General features: G+C 43.7%; 1 protein-coding gene across 1 annotated transcript in view; it reads left to right on the top strand.

Annotated features, from left to right (window-relative positions):
- The window catches only part of csmd2 (CUB and Sushi multiple domains 2), a gene marked incomplete at both ends in the record, with an annotated part of 366,782 nt that overhangs the window by 223,997 nt on the left and 120,374 nt on the right, over nucleotides 1-22,411 (top strand). Inside the window, 5 exons of the mRNA XM_084080385.1 lie at nucleotides 3,175-3,301; nucleotides 16,008-16,210; nucleotides 16,485-16,676; nucleotides 18,224-18,362; nucleotides 18,620-18,807. Of these exons, the coding sequence (XP_083936511.1) occupies nucleotides 3,175-3,301; nucleotides 16,008-16,210; nucleotides 16,485-16,676; nucleotides 18,224-18,362; nucleotides 18,620-18,807 (849 nt within the window). The remainder of the gene's footprint in view (nucleotides 1-3,174; nucleotides 3,302-16,007; nucleotides 16,211-16,484; nucleotides 16,677-18,223; nucleotides 18,363-18,619; nucleotides 18,808-22,411) is intronic.

Genomic DNA, 22,411 nt, shown 5'->3' with positions numbered 1-22,411 from the left:
ATAACAAGCACTATTGTCTGTCTGCTCATCTGTCTGATTGCCTCCCTGCAACATTTTTTAGGAATTTAATCCACTACGGCTCCAAAATAGTATCATGATCTATACAGTATAATCCCATCAATGCATAACACGCATTACTGGAAAACATATATACAAAGTGGTCCTCAATGGAAACAAACAATACATAAAAACAAATCCAAAAACAATCAAATAAACCTTCTAGTACCCCTTGCAACCCCATTCCCAACAATACGTATTCTACAACTATACTATATGTTTGATTGATTGATTGATTGAATACTTTATTAACAAATTGCAAACAGCAAGTGCAATTATACAAGCAATGCTAAAAGGATAAAACACAAAAAAGCCCTGAGGGCTTGTTTCCATTTTGAGTAATGTATCCAATTCATCATCAAGACATACAAGACATGCTATGCAATAGAAATCATCATCAAAACCTTAACTTGCTGACAGTACTCTCTGCGGCTAAACTAGAAGACTTATCTAGGTCTTTGTTGCAATTTGCGGACAGGTGCTCTTCTGGGGTGGTTTTGAATGAGGATAGGGAGTCAAAAATGTTTGATGGCTGGTGGTACGCCGTTCCACATATTGGTGGCAGAATAGTAGGCATTCATTCCTGTTGTTTGTACCTACATTCTCTTTTTGTTTGTTAAGAGCTGTTATTGTCCTCAAAGTGGAGTCCGCTTCCAGACAGAAAAGTATGTAATCAAAATGTTCAAATCCAGGACAAACGTCTGCCTGTGTCTGCAGACGTCTGTCTCTGGGCGGCGTTTGATATTTCTTGCTCGCCAGTGGAGGATTTCTGAAACCCATTACTCCCAGTACTTGAGGCTGCAATTTTCTTTCCTCCATTATTTCTGCAATGGTTTCTCTGTGTGTGTGTGTGTGTGTGTGTGTGTGTGTGTGTGTGTGTGTGTGTGTGTGTGTGTGTGTGTGTGTGTGTGTGTGTGTGTGTGTGTGTGTGTGTGTGTGTGTGTGTGTGTGTGTGTGTGCGGTGTGTGTGTGTACGTCTTCACTTCGCTTGTTGAGCGACCAAGCTCATATTGGGACTTGGCATTAAGGGATTCTCTGCTTGTTGATCCATGAAACTAGAACTGTCATATCTACAGACCCTAACTGTTAAACACACACACACACACACACACACACACACACACACACACACACACACACACACACACACACACACACACACACACACACACACACACACACACACACACACACACACACACACACACTTGACCCCACTCCACTGACAAGCAAGTGATTTGTATTCTTCAACATGACGAGACTGCCATTGACCTGGAATGATGTATTGTCCATCACAGTGACCCTCAGAATGCACTGGCCAAAGCCATACCAGCATTACAACCCCTATAGAAAGCATGCCACTATGCTACACATACACATACACATACACATACAAAGCACACACACACACACACACACACACACACACACACACACACACACACACACACACACACACACACACACACACACACACACACACACACACACACACACACACACATACATCATGGGCATGACTCAATATAAAGGGTTAAATTGGGAAGAAAATGAAAAAAATATATACATCTATTCAAGAAATAGATCATATGAAATGCAAGACAGAACTTTTCTTATCTCCCAAAACAAGCTTCCAGTCAGACATGTTTTGAGATGGTGTAACAGAGTTAGCACAACTGAATGTCCTGTACCCAGCTGTTCAACATTTCTTGTTTGTGATAGATCTAGAGAAGTATGGGCCAGCATGGAAGGAATTGGCTTCAATATTGAAATAAATAACAAATCATGCAGGTATGGTATATTCAAAGAGAAAATTGAGAAGGAAAAACAGGAATTAGTTTGGTGGATTATGTGTTTTGTATTGGCAAAACATTGGAAAACAAGATATCACTTGGTCAAGTTCAAACAATCCCCTATAATGTTGTTTTTAACCAGATACTGACCAGTCTTAAACGGGCTCATACTCTGGATAAGGTTAGAAGAAAAGAAACACCTTGGCACCTTCTAGATTTTTAACAGTAGGCCTAATGAATGGAAGAAATACCTATGTCTATGTTGTTTGTGAATTAATGGAAGATTCACAAACAACAGGGTTTATATAATGTATAATGGTATTGACGGTCATTGTTAATAATGTCTCCCTTGTGTGTTAAGTCCTCAAGTTTGGTATTTAAACATGTGATATTTGAGGAGAAGATCTCTGATGTCTGTCTGGGTGTATTTTGTTTTGTTGTGTGTGTGTGTGTGTGTGTGTGTGTGTGTGTGTGTGTGTGTGCACGCACGCACGCACGCACGCACGCACGCACGCACGCACGCACGCACGCACGCACGCACGCACGCACGCACGCACGCACACACACACACACACACACACACACACACACACCCATCTACAGTATGTTCCCCTTTGATTGATGCCTCAAGCCGAACTTTAATATCCCCTCACATCAGTCATGGTATAATCTCTCTTCTTGTCATAAAGGCTGTACTGAATGTTGGTACCAGGTGAGTTCTGCTCTCACAATACAACATGACCTACATCAGCATTCAGAGGATACAGGATGTTTGATACGGTGGAACACGTTAGCTTAGTCTAGAGGAGATACACACGCACGCACGCCCACGTGCACAAATCTCTCTCTCTCCCTATGCATACACATAACACACACAGAAATTGTATTGACTTGACTCCTCTCCCTGCTATCATTCAAATCACAATTTTGGATGACGAAACGCATTGCCTTCGTCTGCGTGACTGACATGGTTGATAATTAACATTGAGGAAACGAGTGAAATGGGAGGCACTTTGGATCATGCAAAAAAAGGTCTGGCCATGTGCTACTGTGCTAGGCTTGGTAGGCTGAAGTCTTCAGGATGTTGATTTGTTTTAACTTTTTTATTGAACATTAAAATGAATGAGGCATGATTTATATTTGGTTGTGTGACACCCATGCACAAGTACTGTATAACTCAGCGTTAACATTTCCTCTTTCCTAATCATTTTACCTCTCTTTCTCCCCCGCTTTCTTCCTCTCTCACTTCATCATCTCTCTCTCTCTCTCTCTCTGTGTGTCATCCCTCCTCTCTCTCACTTTGTCATGTCTTTCCTCTCCCCAGCTGAGTGTGGTGGCAGCATCCAGGAGGAGCCGAGCGGGCGCATACTCTCCCCGGGCTACCCGGCTCCATATGAACACAACCTGCACTGTGTGTGGACCATTGAGGCGGCTCCTGGTAGCACCATCAGGTTTGTCCACACTCATTTGCGGTTTGACATGCTTTTTTCTGTTTTCTTTTTACAGCTTGACCCTTTATACTTACTTGACCAGCGTCTCCCAGTGGTTTATCCTTTGCTCCCTAATTTTCTCCCTCTACACCAAATCTCTGCCCCAGAAATAGTTCACAATGCGTCTCGTTGCGACAAGTTGGGAGCTTGTAGATCGGCTATTTTCACTGAATGTTTGCCTATTTTCACCAAATGTCCGCCTATTATGACAGGGTTCAAGTGGTTAACCAGTATTCATTATTTTTCAGTTTTTGTTTTGTAAGAGCAAAATGGCTGCTGTCTGAATATGGTCCATTTGCAGTAGCGTTTATTGTGAATCCATGGCATTCATTCATTCATTCATTCATTCATTCATTCATTCATTCATTCATTCATTCATTCACTAAAAGCCTGGAATTGGGAATCGTTGGTTCAGGGGTTTGCTGAAGGGCAGCACCATCTCAAAGCGTTTCGACTTTCAACGAAAGTGAGTCGGTGATACATGTTGGCCTGTGAGAGAGGGTGTGTGTGTATGGGTGTGTGTGTGTGAGTGTGTGTGTGCGTGCGTGCGTGCCCGGCCTGCCCACATGTGCGTGTGTACTTGCTCTGCTATGAGTGACCCCCTCCACTCCCTTTCACAGTTAAGGGCGTCCCAGGTAATGGCCTCGCAGTTTTGCCAGCGTAATTTTGCATGAAATCTGGCAGGTGGCGAGAGTGCCCGTAATTGGCGAGAAGTTATAATAATTGGGCTGTTTACCAGATTGCTCACCTCAGCTCACCTCTGTCCCCCGATCCCACCGCCACACACTCACGCACGCACACATGCACAGGCACAATATACACTCTTCCATTTGTCCTTCAAACTTTTAGGCCTTTTCATTGTGTGATGAATCCCTCCTGATCGCTGCAAATGGATTCCGGCCCCTGGGCTAACACTCATTATTCACCACGAAGGATGGATGTGTGAGTTCTGTCAGAAACCTACATGTACAATATGACTCTCTATCGGGACACTAGCACTGAACAGGCACACGGTTCTGAGATAAGGGTGCGAGTGCCGCGCTACAAGCTTGTAGATCTGCATTTTTTTGAAAATTCATGAAAATATGTGCAAATCTGTGAATATATATATTTTTTTAAAGCGAAAATGTTTTACTCAAATATTTGCTTCTGGGGGGTCCCTGGAACAACATATTTTGAGATGAGGGTCCGCGGCCAAATACATATAATTTTGGGGGTCCTTGCCATGAAAAAGTTTGAGAACCACTGATTATAGCGACATACGTTTTTTCAAAAAACTGTTAGGATTTAGAAGACATTGGTAGAATCCCCAGAAGCAAAGATTTGAGTTACACATGTTCGTTTTAAAAGATATAAATGGCCCCTATTGCGAAAAGCCCAAAATATAATGCAGCTTTTCAAGCTCACAACACATCACATGTGTTGTGAGCTTGTAGATCGGCTATTTTCCTTATATTCGATTAGGGTTACCTTGTATGTCCAAAACCATTACTTTTCAAGAAATGAAAAAGGAACCAGTGTTCCAATGGATCCAATTTAGTTAGTATTTAGTCTAATACTTTAATAATTTTCAATGGTTTAATCCTATATTGGGGGCCCCTGGGGGCCACAGGCACATCGTTGCTCCAATCCGCACCCAACTTGGCACAGACACAATTCAGGGATCTGCCATGAAAATAGTCACACCCAAAAATCTAAATTGCAGTGTTTAACACTTCAGATGGCCATAACTTGATGACCATTTCTCTGATCAGCACAATATAGGGCTGGATTTGAAGGCTGAATAGCGGCCTGAAAATCTAGTATTTACAAAAGCTTGCCGATCGGCTATTTTCAGCGAAAGCTTTCCCCACAATAACAGAAAACAGAAAATACGCTAGTATTGAGCCCTGACGAACTCCGGTTACCCATATGGGGTTAAATATGGCGATACAATGTTTCTACCATAGCGACGATATGTAGGCAGGTGGAAGATTTGTATGCGATGGAGAGAAGATGGACAGCATGGCAATGATGTTTTTGCCCCCTCTCAGACAGCTCGCATTGATTATTACTGCGGGGGCTCACACTCATCAGCATGGAACTAGGGAGCATTGTCTCCATGTGCATACTGTACGTGTGTGGGATTCAAGCTTGGCTGCTGCATGTTTTACCGTACAGACTGCTCTGTTCTTCATTATGGACATTATGTAGATGCATGTTACATGTTACATTGCATATGCATCGCAAACTGTGTGTGATGCGTGTGTACCTACGCACGTTTGTGGGTGGGCGTGTACACGTGTGCAAACTGTGATGTGCCCGCCTACAGTATGTGTTTGTAGGTGCTACCCCACAAGTTGCGCAAATTTGCATGTTGCCTTAAGCTTAATTTATACTCCGTCGCACTACAGTGTCGCACGGTGAAAATAACAGACCTACAAGATCACAACGCGATGCGTTCGCGCCACATTGTTGGCTTGTAGGTCGGCTAGTTTTTAGGTTCGCAACACCGCCGTGCGGCGAAGTATAAATCAGGCTTAACAGCACCAGACCCCCGGTGATCGTAGCTTCATTAGTGGCTTCACTTCACCTCTGGGTCCCTGGCATCCTTGTGTAGGGTGTGTCACATACTGTATATATATATACCTTTGATCCCAACCAACAGCATCTATTATTGAGAAGGCATTTGCAATGCATTAGGTCAGGGACTGCTTGTCTCCCAGTGTTGAGCATATGCGCGACCGGGAGTCAAGCCAAAACGACATTGAATGCCTTATACAGTACCACCCACTGAAACTACACGATTCATAGAGGGAGGGCTCTTCCAATTCCAGTATGGAGTTGGAAGAGGACCGATATGATAGTGTTGTGGATGGTGGGGACTGCGGTTTGGTGGTAAAGTGTCAAGGTTTGGCAACAAGAGCCATTTCAACTCGACCTCAACCTGCTACTGCTGAAGTTGCATGTAAAATTAAAAAAATTTAATGTAATAGATCAGTGGTTCTCAATGAGAGGTCCGGGGACCCCACGTTGAATCACTTAACCACTTTAACCCTACGCACAAACGCTGTTCAGCGATCTGCCATGAAAATAGTTACACCCAAAAATCCAAATTGCACCACAGCAGTATTTAACACTACAAATGGCCATAACTCGGTGACCATTGCTCTGATCAGCGCAATATAGGGCTGGATTTGAAGGGCGAGTAGTGGCCTGAAAATCTACTATTTATAAAACCCACGTTGCTAAAATAATAATATGTCGAAACACGGTTTCTACCATATAGCGACGATATGTAGGCAAGTGGAAGATTTGTATGCGATGGAGAGAAGATGGACAGCATGGCAATGATGTTTTTGCCCCCTTCCAGACAGCTCACATTGATTATTACTGCAGGGACTCACACTCATCAGCATGGAACTAGGGAGCATTGTGTCCATGTGCATACTGTACGTGTGTGGGATTCAAGCTTGGCTGCTGCATGTTTTATCGTACATATTGCTTTGTTCTTCGTTATGGACATTATGTAGCTATTTGAAAATATCAGATTTACCAGCCCACAATGCATTGCAATTCAACGTGTTTTGGATGGGGGTCTGCGGCCAAATGCATGCATCCATTTGTGGTTCCTTGACGTGAAGGTGTTTGAGAACCCTCACTTGATGGAAAATAAACCATGAACATAAAGCTATGGAAAAGAGAAAGAGCTGTAAACATGGAGTGTGCATTGTATTGTAAGTTTAGGATTTACATAGCATGTGGGAGGTTAAAGTACATACAGTGCAGGCAGGCTGCGTGCATTAGGAGATGTGTTGATCTCTGTTATTATGAAATGTACAGGAGGGATGAGAGCAGATGTCAGCATGTTCAATTACAATATCTGTATTCCTCTTCATCTTTGCCCTTTTATGCTTTAACACACACACAGAGACAAATAAAAATAATATTACACATGCAATGAAAAATGCACACTCTTACATGTACTCTCAGCGGATGCAGAAGGGGTCATGTTATGGATGTGCGACGTGCGTGCATGTACTGTGTACAGTACATAAGTGCATCCCTTTGCATTTATGAGTATACACTCTCTTGCTTTTATCATCCACCCATTGTAACATATCAAGCCAGTGCCATGCTGAAATTATGTTTGAATACTCTTAATGGCTCTGCTTTGACAACAGAAGTTGAATGTTAAAGCTTAACATTCACACCACATTTTTTCATCTTTTCACATTTTTCCCACCCGGTTTCAGATGGCCGGGTGCAGGTTTCGTGACGACAAACGCACGTCAATTTATTCTCAACGTGTCCTTTTTGTTATGCCCCGGTGTTGGCAAGCAGAGTTGCCCTAGCTGATGCACGGTCCCTCAGGGACCACCGTACGTGGCGCACGTCCTCATGTATTAACAACAATAAGGTTAGCATTGCATACCAACATCTATCTGTTCATAACTCAGGAACTGCAAGGTTCCTGAGTCATGGATGTGGTATCTTTGGACAAGGAGACAACTTGAAGGAGTTTGAAAGACATTTCACCACGACGACGATGACGTGTTGAGAGCCTAAGCTTTCAGTAGATATATAATTTGCAACTTTTCCCTGTCAATACACGCACACTAACGCAAATGTTATGCTATTGAAGCATGGCTGAAACTCTGTAAGGCCTAAGGGGCTAAGTATGCAGACACCCACGCATGCGCGCACACGAACACAGACATAAACACACATCTGAGCAACAGAACAACATCCACCATCTCTTCTCAGTCCCTATAGGACTTGTGATTTCAATTCCACTTTACATTCATCTGAGAGGGACTCTGTTCCACTTGAGTGAATACAAAACAGACAACTGAGGATTCGCTTCCCTTCCCGTCCTTCTCTGCTCCTTCTGGTCTCTTCACGGCAACTCCTCTGACATTCACTGGGGCCTTTTTTGTCTTGTTAAGAACTGGGACGAGTCGAGAGCCCTCAGATGCAAAAGAGCTGTGTATCATTCTACTAAATAAATAAATTATTATTATTTTTAAATCCTTGGGTTGTCAAAACAAATTCCCCTGCACTACTTCAACCTGTCATTTTCTCTCTCCTGTAAAACACTCATGCGCACCGACATATGACACCTTTATTTTCATTCACAGAACTTAACCGTAATAGTGGTGGCCATGTTTTTTACCGGCGTAGTTTCCACAGATAGAAAACATTTATCCATAGACGTTTCAGAAAATAGAGGTAGAGGTATGGGGCTAGAGGTATGTCTACATTGAATTGTTATGACATTATAAGGGATGGGATTTTAACTTTCAGAAACTGGCTGTGAGGCTCTATGGGGTTTGCATTAGAGTCTGTTACAGATCTAGCTTTAACAATGGGGCTTGGCGGCTTGCTTTCCAGATCTGTAGCATCGGGGCCTTCGTCACAGAGCTAGCTGTAGCATTTTAGGGGTCTGTGTTACAGAGCTTGCTGTAATATTAGATGCCTGCGTTAAAGGGCTTGCTGTACTATTAGGGGCCTGCTTTAAAGAGCTAGCTGTAGCATTAGGGGCCTGCGTTAAAGAGCTTGCACAATGACACAGAGAGAAGAAAGGAAGCAGCAGGGAGAGGGAAAAAGTACACACGGATTAGTGAATATTGGCAGCAGGGGGTTTTGGCTGGTGAAAGAGATGCACAAGACGAGCATAAAACCTCTGATCTTATCTTAGAGAGGGGAGAGAGAGAGATCCAGAGAGGTTGCAACTGCTGCCAATAGCATAATCTATGCTCAATACATCCCCATTCCTCTTGTCTCTCTTCACCTTCCACTGTGTACGGAACTGCCCTTCCTTCACTCACCAAGAGTGTCAGGGGCAATTTAGCTATAGCCTATGGTCTCAAACGAAAAGCAAGAAGATAATATTCATGTCTGGTTGAAGTATTTTTCTTTCCTCTCCATTATTCAACAGTATGATTCTGTCAATCACTCCTCTGCACCCCCTCAATTTGGCACATGATTCTCACAATATCGTCAGGGTTGTGACGGTCTTGAAGGCTGCATAGAACATGATCCTCGTTGGCACATGAGCGGGAGTCCAACATGTGCTGCCTTGACGCCGTCTGATGTATAATTGCCTGTTCCTCATGAAAATTCCATAAACTGCCTCACTCACCCCTTGTCAGCCTGCACACGCACACACACGCACGCACGCACACACACACACACACACACACACACACACACACACACACACACACACACACACACACACACACACACACACACGCACGCACACACACACACACACACACACACACACACACACACAGATACTCCCTTCACACTGGCAGCTGCAGACAAAGACGCAAACACAGACATATACTTGGTGCACACCTGTACGCACGCGTGTGCGCACACACACACGCACACTCGCACAGACATACAATAGAGCTACACTCTTCACACAAAGACGCAGAGTACTTGCGCACGCACGCACGCACGCAGTGCAACACTGTATGCAGTCATGCACACTGTACGCAGTCAAACAAACACACGTGTATGCCTGTAACTACCTGTAACTACATGTATGCCTGTATGAATTCTCCCCGACTTACTTGACAAGTTCAGAATTTCCTTCCGGGGACCGATAAAGCCTCATCTCATCTCATCTCATCATGCTTGGAAAGCCTGCAAAGTGCCCATGCGTACTCCTCTCCTACAGTCGTTGGGAGGGAAGTGAAGTGTGGGTGGATCATGTGGAACATTTGCATTATCACACAGTACCTGAATTAGCATAACATGTGTGTGTGGACCACATAAGGTTCTTATATGATGGGACATGATGATGGGGGCGGAGGCTCTCGAGCGTGTCTCCCACTTCCCGCTTTGGTTGCAGAGAGGCTAGCCGTTGAACCGGTGGCAGATTGGCCCGAGTGCTGGCGTTAAGTGTCAGGAAGTGACGCTCTTAACCCGTTCAATCCGGGAACGCATCTGTGTCATTTTAGATTTCTTTGGCTATTCAAAAATAGCAGATATACAAGCTCATAGCGCGGCAATGAGTGCCGCGCTATGAGCTTGAAAATTCGAGAACTTTGAATATATATATTTTTAAAGCAAACAATTGTAACTCAAATCTTTGCTTCTGGAGGTCCTTGGAACAAAAAATGTTACAAATATTCGCTTTAAAAAATGTATAAGATTTGCACCAATTTTCACGTTTTTTCAAAAATAGCAGATCAACAAGCTCAGAGCTTGTGTATCTGCTATTTTTCAATAGCCAAAGAAATCTAAAATGACAGTGATGCCTTCCCGGATTGAACGGGTTAACTGTTACCGTATTTAGCAGTCTGTCGGCTGTTTGGAGATTCACCCATTTAGCATCCGGAGTAGTATCATTGACAAGATTGCTGACTGGGTTTGCACTGAGTCTGCACAAAAATTCTTGTCATAACCACTTGAGCCCAGCATCCATATTCTAGGGGAAACATTCGCCGAAAATAGCAGAGGGGAAAAAAGAGCACCCCAAGTACAGTGCCAACTCGGGTCTGTTTTACGTAAATAGGTTTTAAGTGGTTAACCACTTTCAACCTTGGAGTCCCAATTTTGGGCATGTCATTATAAGCAAAAATAGACGATCCACAAGGTCACAACGCGTTGCATCGCGACACGTTGTGTGTTTTTAGCCACGCAACATCATTACATACAAAGAAGAATAAGCAGAAAGAGCAATTGAAAAAATATAAAGGAAGTTAATCTACTTGTATGAATTGAATGATATATGTTGTTCGCATGAATGCTATAAATTACAAAATCACATTAGTGTGTTAAAGAAGTATAACTAATTGAATTATGGTTGATTAATTAACAGCTTTGAATCAAGGCTATTGATTAATGTGTGACTGCAGAGATTTAATTGAATAAATGGTAATGATAATTACAAAAGTTGTATTGACTTCTGTGGATCAAGTAATGAGAAAGAAAACATGTTATCCAGTGATTAAAGTAGTATATTACTGCGTTTCCAAAGGACTAGTGGAATGTCCCCAGTCAGCCAAAAAGGGGGAAGTGGGGGCAGTTTTGCCAGATGGCACTCTTCCGACTGGGTCCCACGTCAGGCAGTTTCTGGGAATGATAAAAAAACATGAGATAATCATTGTTACGTAAAGTACATGTTGGGAATTGATTTATTGAACTGAATATGAGACCGTTATCTGAATGATTAATTGGTTCTGGCAATGACATGATGTACAGAGGAGAAAGAAGAAAAGGCATAAAAAGCGACAGTAATACCTGCAGTGTGAATTTGAGATGGTAAAAAAACATTTTTACACTCTCCAAATTAAATGCACACTGCATATTTTACTGCACTAGAGGTTCGGGCCGCTACGCGGCCCTCACACCTACGTCGCACTGCCAATCCGACCAATACGTCTGAGTCATAGTGCTGGGGGCTTTGTCAGAGTATCCAATGTACCCGTCTTGTCAATCCAGATTGGAACCAGATTGGTTCTATCAAGTCTGAACAGCAAGAAAAATCGCTTGGAAACTGACTGTTACCGTATCAGGTTTGAACTGGGTTGTTTGAAATGTATCTGATTTCCAAAGACGTGACTTGACGCTCTGACACTGTCGCTTGCCAAAAATAGCCGATCTACAAGCTCACAGTGCGTTATTTATAATGCACTTCACATTTTGTGTAAATCTCAAAGTGCTACAATAAGCATTTGCATAAAGAAATCATCACGCCACTAAAAAAGATCTAAGAAACAGAAACAAAACATTTAAAACATGAGTGCATATAAAGCCTATAGAGGTAAAACGAGTGTTAGTGCATACAGGGTATCTGCGCATTTCTAAAGTTACAATTTAATGACTTTTAAGACATTTTTTTTATACCAAATTGGCCAAATATTACGTAAGAACGAGGCAAACCTTGTGAAAATAGCCGATCTACAAGCTCACAACGCCTCGCAGTGTGAGGCGGTGTGAGCATGTAGTTCGGCTATTTTCACAATATTTATTTTTGGAACCAAGTCAAACTAAATGTAATGCCTGCAATTCCAAGTGCTTGTCAGGGTGGGGGTCCCCAGTTCAAATATGATTATTTTGGGGGGTCGCAGCCTGAAAAGTTTGGGAAACCTTGATGTATTCGGTCCGGGAGGAGGCGTGAAGCCAGTGGAGTGAACGGAGGATGGATGGGTATGTGTGTGTGTGTGTGTGTTTTGTGTTGTTGTGAGATGATATTGTTTTTAGATTCACAATAATAATATTCCATCAGCTTCAAGTGATTGTTTGAAATGGCCCATCTACGCCTGAGCGAGTACGGGGGAGCGCTCTCTAAGCAGGGGAATAATAAGGCTGTGGATGGGATTAGCATTTGTGCTAGCTCTAAGACGATGTGTATCATTCACACAAACATGCTGTCTGTGCTGTTCTGCAAAGATGAAGAGGTGTTTCTTTCTCTGTGCATTCATGCCTACGGTGGGTACTGCACTTGAACATGGCCGTGAGTGTACACTGTAGTGTACATGAATGTATTTGCACACTTGTCCACGTTTGTTTGGTTTTATATATATATGCCGGCTCATCCACATGCTGCACGGCAGGACTTGTCAAGTAGGTCATGTACACTGAATACACACACACACACACACACACACACACACACACACACACACACACACACACACACACACACACACACACACACACACACACGCACACACTGCATGCTGTTGAGTAGCCTCGGGTGCATCTCAAACATCAGACAGTATGGGAGTTGCATTCTGACACCAATTATGCAGAAAGGATGGGGACTTGTTGCTGATGCCAACAGAGCAGTGGGCTGTTGGATTTCCTCTGCGTCAGCTGTAGCTCAAGGCATGGATTTGTGCGTAGAGAGGGGGGGTCAATACCAAACTTTCAACAAGCACCATAATTCCCACTGTCAGATGGTTTGGGGGGTGTGTGTGTCTCTGTGTGTGTTCGTGTGTGTGTCTGTGTGTGTGTGTGTGTGTGCATGTGTGTTCGCTTGTTTGCCTATAGGCTCGAAGCTTTGATACATGGGAGTGGCACTCTTTACATCTCCCAACGCCCACCACAACATATATAGAGAACATAGAGAGAGGGAGAGGAATGGAGCAAATATGTGTATATTTCCTCCCATGTTAGTTTAGCTAAACCCCTCACGGAGAAGGAGACAGAGAGGGGAAGTGAGGGGGATCAAGTTAAATTGTAGATGAGTTTATTAATCCCTAGTGATGGCCATACTCACTAATCTAATGCACCGAAATTGTGCTATTTCCTCCCACAAGTCATTCTGTTTTGTGATGCATGAGTGCGACCGTTTCCCCCTGTCGGTATGTGGAATTAACCTATTAAGACCTGGAACACATCTGTGTCATTAGATTTGAGCTAAAAAGCATTATTTTACACTTTGGCTATTCAAAAATAGCATATATGCAAGCTCATAGCGTGGTGTGCCACGCTATGAGCTTGTAGATCTGCTATTTTTGAAAAAAAGTGAAAATGTGTGCAAATCTTTGAATATATATATTTTGAAAGCGAACATTTTAACTAAAATGTTTGCTTCTGGGACCCCCTGGAACAAAATATTTTGAGATGGTCGTCCACGGCCAAATACATATAATTTTGGGGGTCCTTGACATGAAAAAGATTGAGCACCACTGATATATAAACATGCGTTTTTCAGAATACTGTTGGGATTTAGGAGACATGTAGAATCGGCTTCAGGTTTTAATGGGTTAAACAGAGCACTGGGCTTTACATCGATAGTATGGTGTTTTCCGCCGAGGATTTTCTACTCTCTGTGCAGTAAGCATAACGGGTTGAGTCACGCTTTCTCGGTTCCGCTGACCAGACACTGTTTCCCCCTGTGTCATTTCACGAAGGATCCAGTCGAAGACACATGCACAAAGCCACGCGCGTACCGTAGAGGCACCGGAGCCAGCACCCGGTCACCTATAACTTGTGTAATGGTCTACCTATCTGCTTGACATTTCCACCAGACAAGTGCTCTGCGGTCAGAGAAGTCACTGTTGTGTGTCTCCTTGTCTATGACATTCCCAAAATACACACGGTCAATGTAGTACCTTGTCAAACGTGTTGTCCTGTGCAATGTGAACTCCATTTGGATAATGATCTTCAGTAGTTTCCTCTGAACATAATGCACTGTAAGGGGGAGAATGGCGCTACTGTGGAAATACAAAATAAGATACAATATACAAAAAAAGCACAGTCAAATAAACACCAACATTTATATGTGTCAAAGTTTATTTTGGAATAGATAAAGTTATTATTATTTGTTATTTATCAGCCACCTCATTAGAAATTTTGGTAGAACACTAATTTAATTATTGAATGTCATGTTAATTTAACTAGCCTAAGTTTCTCATCTATAGTCATTATCAATAATGAGTTGTATTTTTTGCATTTTATTTTGAAGGTTTCATTTTGACAGGAAATGGTGCATCTTGTTTTAGGTTACCTTACCATTTTGGGAACAATGGGGAAATGTTTGGTGAGGGTTGGCTTCTGCAGCCAAAACAGATTGTACTCCTTTGCAGGAAGCACTTGTGGACATCCAGTAGGTGATAAGGCATGATGTCAGCTATATTATGTCAAGGTGTGATACTGTAACTGTTGATATATTCACTGAATGTTTGCCCCAAAATAGGGACACCAGGGTTATGTCTTCAAACGGGTGGCAACGGGGGGTGAATTCCGGGCATGCACCTTTTATACTTCTCATGTTCAACTTGAAAGCTCTAGAAGTGGGAAAATTATGGTTTCTCAGTGTTGAATGTGTCCAAATGGAAGCATGAGCCAATTACTTTTGCTTTGAATATGTTAAACATGTCTCCAGAATTGGGGCATGTTTAGCATATTTTAAATAACTCTCCCAGACTGTACTGTGAGTGAAACCTGCTCAGAATGTTGCTCAAATGTCTAAATGGGGACCCTGCAGTCTGTTGTTGACAGATGCTGCTCTTATATTGAGTGGTGAATGCCAACAATAGGACTTAATTGAATAGCGTTGGTTTCCCATCTGTTGTAGGAATATCATATTTAGTTCCCTCAGTGTTATTTTCCTGCCATGGAAACATATGTGCATTGTGCAACCTTGCGTTCTCATGTTTTTTGGTTGTAGGATAGTTTTTTTAAAATTTATTTTACGCATACAGTTAGCCTACCCCAACACGTGCGTGTACACACACACACGCACACGCACACGCGCACACGCACTCAATTTGACAGTTCTCTAGTGGACCACCAGCCAGGCAGCAGACAGCTGTCTAAGCCTGGGTGAAGTGCACATATTTTGACAGCATCATCATCCTGATGTCTAGACTGAAAGCTATAAAAACACGATGCAGAAGAAGCCTGGACTTGGCTGACATTGTGGATCGTCCATTAAACGTTCTACATCTCTTAATACATTTTATAACAATATCCCATTCTCTCCATTATACTTACCCTCAGCCTCATTTCCCTTTTGTCCTCCTTTTCATTCCTGTTCTTATGTCTATCTGACTCACTCACGATAAGAATACTTCCATTAAATTCGAGCCATATCCTTCTTTTGTAACTCTGCCGGTTTCCTTCTTAACTTACAGTTATCCGTTATCTGAGCTCCTTTCACCATAAAATTGTCCTTCGCTTATCTGCCTTTGAATCCCCATCTCCCCCCACGCAGCCTCCACTTCCTGGTGTTCCACACGGAGGAGGTTCACGACGTGCTGCGGATCTGGGACGGCCCCCAGGAAGGAGGGGTCCCGCTGAGGGAGCTGAGCGGCTCTGTCCTGCCCCCGGACGCCCACAGCACCTTCAACACCATCAGTCTCCAGTTCACCACCGACTTCTTCACCAGCAAGCAGGGCTTTGCTATGCAGTTCTCTGGTGAGAGGGAGAGGCTGTGTGTGTGTGTGTGTGTGTGTGTGTGTGTGTGTGTGTGTGTGTGTGTGTGTGTGTGTGTGTGTGTGTGTGTGTGAGTGTGAGTGTGTGTGTGTGTGCGCGTGCGTGCGTGCGTGCGTGTTCATAGTGCGTGTGTACATGTGTGGGTGTACAAAGACAGAGAGAGAGAGAGACTTCTGAACTTTGAGTGTACAGCTCTTATACCAACACGGTCGTACAGTTCAATTGCTGTAACCACTATGTTCCTGCTTCTGTGTAGTCTCCACGGCGACCTCCTGCAATGACCCGGGCCTGCCCACAAACGGCACCCGCAGTGGTGACAGCAGGGAGCCTGGGGACCCTGTGGTCTTCCAGTGTGATCCCGGCTATGTACTACAGGGGGCCAGCAAGATCACCTGCACTGAGATCAACAGCCGATTCTTCTGGCAGCCGGACCCGCCGACCTGCACAGGTACACACGAACGCGACATTCCATCGTTCATGCAGAAATGTTCTGCTAGAGAATACTGTCTGCAACGCTAAGCTGATTATTGTCAATGACTGACGTTTGCCTGTGTCATGACATCAAACATAACATGGCAAGGAATCATTCATAATGGAATTTCTGCTTCTCGGCTTAACTCTTTAAGACCGGGAACGCATCTGTGTGTCATTTTTAGATTTCGTTGGGCTATTCAAAATTAGCAGATATACAAGATCTGCAATTTTTGAAAAATCATGACAAGTTGTGCAAATATTTTTTTTTTTTTTCTTTTTTTTTTGCGGACATTTGTAACTCAAATCTTTGCTTCTGGGGGTTCCCGGAACTAAATATTTTACAAATGTTTGCTTTAAAAAATATGTAATCCAAGATTTTGCCACAAATTTTCACGATTTTTCAAAAATAGCCAAAGAAATCTAAAAATGACACACAGATGCGTTCCCGGTCTCAATGGGTTAATATAATCATGAAATGTTATAGAATACTAAAAACTGTATAATCTGATTAGGTACGTGGTGCTGTATACCGCATGACAGCGTCCCCGTTTAATGCAGCCTCGAGACTTCGGCCATTTGCCTGAAATAATAAAAAAGAAAAACTAGGCATAAGCATTGTAAACATTCCCTATATTATTCCCAGACACGGTCACTTTATAGAGTCCTGAAGTGAATCTTAAGTGGCTCGCCCAATTGGCCTGACCCCTAGACATCTTCTGAGCTCACTGCGACAGACACAGAGATCTGATTAGCCCCCATCTCAATAACACAGCAGATGCTCCATCAGACAGACTGCTCTGCATTGCAGTCCTTTTTCGTTCGACTATACGATCGCATTAACTTTGTTCTCTGGAAAACAACGCAAAGTCATTAACAGTCGCAATTAAGGTGCCATAATTAGCTGCCTTGTTCAATCAGCACTGGGCTTAATTAGTTTGATAGCTGCCGTGGAAAAACACAAGCAGAGGCCGTGGGCAGACCAGGTGAGAACCTGTTGACCGGTGTGTCAACGAGCTCGAGTTGTGTCTCAATATTGTGTCCACTGCAGGTGCTGAATGTAAACTGTCTTTTGAGAGTACCAGCGTAGCATGTCATGCACTTGTTCTCATACTTCTTAATCATAAGGCCGCCCATAACTCTGAGAGTATACAAATGGAACCAATTGGACCCGTAAGGGAGTCCTAGTAGACTAATCTACTGTAGTCTGCTACACTGTACAATCCGGTGTCTGAACCCATTTTTACACTTTAACCACATGAACCCCAGCCTCCCTATTCGAGGGCAAACGAAGCAGTTCTACAAGCTTGCGTATCGTGACATGTTGTGAGCTTGAAGATCTGCAATTTTTGGCAAAGATATTTGGTGTAGAGGGGGAAAAAGGAGGAGGCCCTGTAGATCCCTGGGGGACTCCGGGCAATGAAGTTAATAGGTTTATAAGTGGTTAAGAGTTGAGTTGACAAATCTAAAGTTGACACTTTAGATTTGACTGTTTATTAATGCCATTTTGTCCTCTATGGATAGCTCCATGTGGAGGGAACCTGACAGGACCCAGTGGGTTGATCCTATCTCCTGAGTACCCTGAGCCTTACCCCCATGGCAGGGAGTGTGACTGGACTGTCACCGTCACGCCGGACTATGTCATCGCTCTCAACTTCAACCAGTAAGCTCTGCTCATGACCCACGGTGCCCCAGGACTCCATACTGCATTGCACTTCAAAACCTATGATCACATTTGTCTGTTATGGGGATAAGCAATCCAAAAAGAGATTATCACATTTAACCACTTAGATGCCCAAAATGATCACTTTACTTACTTTCTAATTATGCCAATTTGATGCGTTTTGCAAGCAATTACCTCTCATCTCACCCAGGCTTCGATGTTTTCTAAGCCCCTATTCTCTGTATGTTTTACTCTAGGTTCAGCCTGGAACCCAGTTACGACTTCTTACACATCTACGATGGGCCCGACTCCCTCAGCCCCCTGCTGGGTAGTTTCTATGGCACAGACGTTCCCGATCGCATCGAGAGCAGCTCCAACACACTCTTCCTGGCTTTCCGCAGTGACGCCTCGCTCAGCAGCAATGGATTTGTGCTGCAGTACACAGGTACATGGCTTGTGTACCGCAAGGAATGATTGATGATTCATGTTCAGTTTAGCAAGCCAAATGGAAAAAAACTACCATGAAGTGGAGTTCTGCGTGTGCGTGCGTGCGTGTGTGTGTGTGTGTGTGTGTGTGTGTGCGCGTGTGCGTGTGCGTGTGTGTGTGTGTGTGTGAGATGCATGCCCTTTTGAACGCGCCAGCGAAACAATTCATGTCTCTCTAAACTCTCCCTCCGGTGGTGTGGGAATGGATTCGCCCTGTGCTGCTTATCGACCTTGTGCTTTGTTCCCCTTTTTAACTTTGTCTCGTTTCAAGTCCAAAACGAGTGAGATTAGCAGTCTGCAAACTGCTTCAGAGACGGAGCTGGCTCTCTCTGCTGTGTCGTCTTGATCACAACCCTCCCATTTGCACCATCGGCTTCTCTGAGTGTAATTACACTGAGCTGTGCCTCCACAAGTGGCCGACTATAAAAGAACGGAGAAAATGAAACGCCCAGAACATGCACATACTGACGCAATCAGAGAGACACACACAAGCTACTAAACCCCTTTTGATTCGTCATTCTTGATCATGAAAATAAATCAGACTATATTTAGTCTTCCATATCTAGACATGTTGACATGAAATGTATTTCTGCTGCCGAATATTGCTAATCATTTTAAACTAGCTGTTGTAAATGTGAAATGAATCAATATTGATCAACCGCATGGCCTATTTCTCACCTACAATGTTATCAGATGCTATTTTCTGACAACACAGACACGTGAGGGGCTGAAGAGTCTGGAAATTGCCTCACCCTCTCGATTCTACTGTCACTGTCTTCAGTTTTCTATTCAATGAAATCGATGGGGCATGGCCATTGCAGAAGCTAAAAGATGTGTCTCATCAGTTAAAGCAAACACTTTGTTGTGTTTGTTCCATAAGCTCACTGACCGTGGCATGTTGGTTTAGAGATGGGGGGGGGGGGGTGTTTATTAGTTACTGATGTGCAAGGTAGACTATTATGCTCCCCACCTAGAGCCAGTTTCTCTACCTCCAGGCTTCTGAGTCACGACTTATGCATTACTTCAATTAAAGCTGTAGCACCACATGAATTAGTTGTAACGTATCTCTAAATGACTAAATATTAACGTAAGCCCTTAGGCAGCACTAACATCTACTTACAGTGAAAGACCACTTTGACTGCATCAACAAACTGATTGAATATAACAAACGACCACAACCTCGCTAACGGCATTTGCAAGATAACATATTACTACACCTGATTGTATTTTATTTGTGATGATTGTTTTTTCATTTACGATGATGTTGTAATTTAAGCGATACTGTGCTTCAAAAGAGACGGATCCACAAATCCACCATGTAAGGGAGTGTGCTGGGTTGCACTAGCCCCATCTGCGATTCACAAATGCACGGCGTAGGGCTATGCATGGAGCACAGTATCGATTTGAGGCTGTGATGCTCCTGTCTCCCTTAAAGAGAGAGAGACAGGTGTTGTGTTTGCGTGTGCGTGTGCGTGTGCGTGTGTGTGCACGCCATGTGTTGGTGTTCTTCAGCAGTGTGTGACAAAATATTATAGTAGTTCAATGTTTGCACTTCATTAAAGCATGTAAGTGAATCGAGTGATCCGGGTTTGCCTTTTGGTCCAGTCATTAAGCAGTACTGGTCCATATTTGTGTTTTTAGTATAGGCTGCTCAGTTTATTTTAGTGTTCATTGGATGGGATGACTCTCATGTCAATTTATGCGACTATAGCCTACATTACTTTGAGAACAGGCTATGTACTACTGGCTAAGTTCTGCCATAAATAGTCTTGGTGCAACAGAATTCACAAATGACTAAATAACTAGCTACTATGCCTCTATAGGGACTTTACACCCTAAATTAGTGCTGTGCTCACATTCAGCCGGTGCAACCCTACACTGGTGCAATAGTGGTCTGTGAACAGGTTGGATGATGGGTATAAGAAATCTGTGTTTTCTTGTGTGTTGGGCTTGCATGGGAACATTCCCATTGCCTGTTGTGTCACGTGATCCGCTAAAGCCTTAATTCTGCTAACAGACATTTCACATTTAACAAGCTCTAAATTAGACACGGTAGCTCTGTTAAAGGCTTTGCTGGAGAGAACAGTTCTAAATCTCCCCGAATCTTTTACCTGATCCCAGATTGACCCCTCGCTGCCCGCTCCTTGCTGGTTCCTTGCCTCTTGGCTCACGAGCAAAGCATTAGTTCTATGTAAGCAGTTCAACCTCTCCGGGAGCCTGTGGAATATAGCCCAGTCCATTTGCAGATTGTACGCAAATGGGGTGAAAAGCACTAGTGTTTTTCACTAACACGTTCTAACCGCAAGCCACCCCTTAACTCATTTCCCACAATATTAAGTGCAGTGTGTGATACTGTAGGGCCAATCTGGTTGAGCAGATGGACCCAGCGTGTGCCTCAGCAAAACTCCCTCTCTCTGCTTCCAATTCTCTACACTAATGAACCGTAACCAAATAATACATAAATTACTGCCTCCGTTTCAGGCAAACAACACGACGTTAAGGCATGTTTGGCTGTGGTTTTGGCTCCATTTGGAGAGAGAACAGTGGGTTGACGAGTTGGCCTGGCTCGTGTTTGGTCAGCCCGCCTGCCACTAGAATATCCATTTCGAAAGCTGTCGCTGTCAGCCCTTCTAAAGTAATGGTTATCTTCCTCTCTCTCTCAATCTCTCTCTCTTTCGCTCTCGCTCTCTCTCTTGCTCTCTCTCTGGCCATGTCTGATTAGATTCTATAGGGACGTATGGACTGAAAGTCGCTGATAAACAGCTTTTATATGACCATGGTTATGCTGCGATTTGGTATCTGGCACATACGATATGGAAAGATGCAGAAACTACATGCATGCACACGCATTCTCTCACTTTGCTTATCTGTTTGCACATTCTCACACTCTAGGATTTGTTCTTCTTTCACATTACATTTGCACGAACGGACCGGGTGACACCTGTCACAAAAAAAACGCTTAGAAGTAACACTGGACAAGCCAGGTTGAATCCGGTGACTAACCTCCTTGCTATCAGACTGAGGCGGCGGCCATAGCTGAATGGTTAGTGAACCCGCCTAGGGAGCCAGAGCCCCTGGTTGCCCCAGGTTCGATTCCAGGCCAGGTCAGCATATGTGTCGATGAAATGAAATTTGTCCCTGAGCAAGACTCTTAGCCCCTAATTGCTCACAGGTTCTCATTGGAAACAAGACCGCAAGGACTTTCATGAACGACCTGTTAAAAGGAATTATCCTTATCCTTAGGCCAGTCTGTGTTTTGGTGCCCACTACAACCATCACTTTACCACCTCCCCAAAAAGTAGAGTTTTTTGTATGAATTGGCAACCATGCTTCCCGTCCCCCTTTGTAATGTGTGGAGTGCCCCAAGGTTATTTTGTTTTTATTCTGTTGCTGATTTATTGTCTCCACCAGGCCGAAAGGCATGGCGAGAGAGTATGTTTTGCCCCCTGTCCGTGTGTCCGTGTGTCCGTGTGTCCGTGTGTCCGTCCGTCCGTCCGTCCGTCCGTCCGTCCGTCCGTCATTCTGTCTGTGGACAGCTAATCTCCAGCACCGTTGGCTTGCTC

Source organism: Gymnoscopelus microlampas, assembly GCF_963454915.1.
Source record: "Gymnoscopelus microlampas genome assembly, chromosome: 15".
In the NCBI taxonomy this organism is placed as follows: Eukaryota; Metazoa; Chordata; class Actinopteri; order Myctophiformes; family Myctophidae; genus Gymnoscopelus; species Gymnoscopelus microlampas.
The sequence above is the reverse complement of the archived record's forward strand: the minus strand, read 5'-3'. Positions and strand labels throughout refer to the sequence as shown.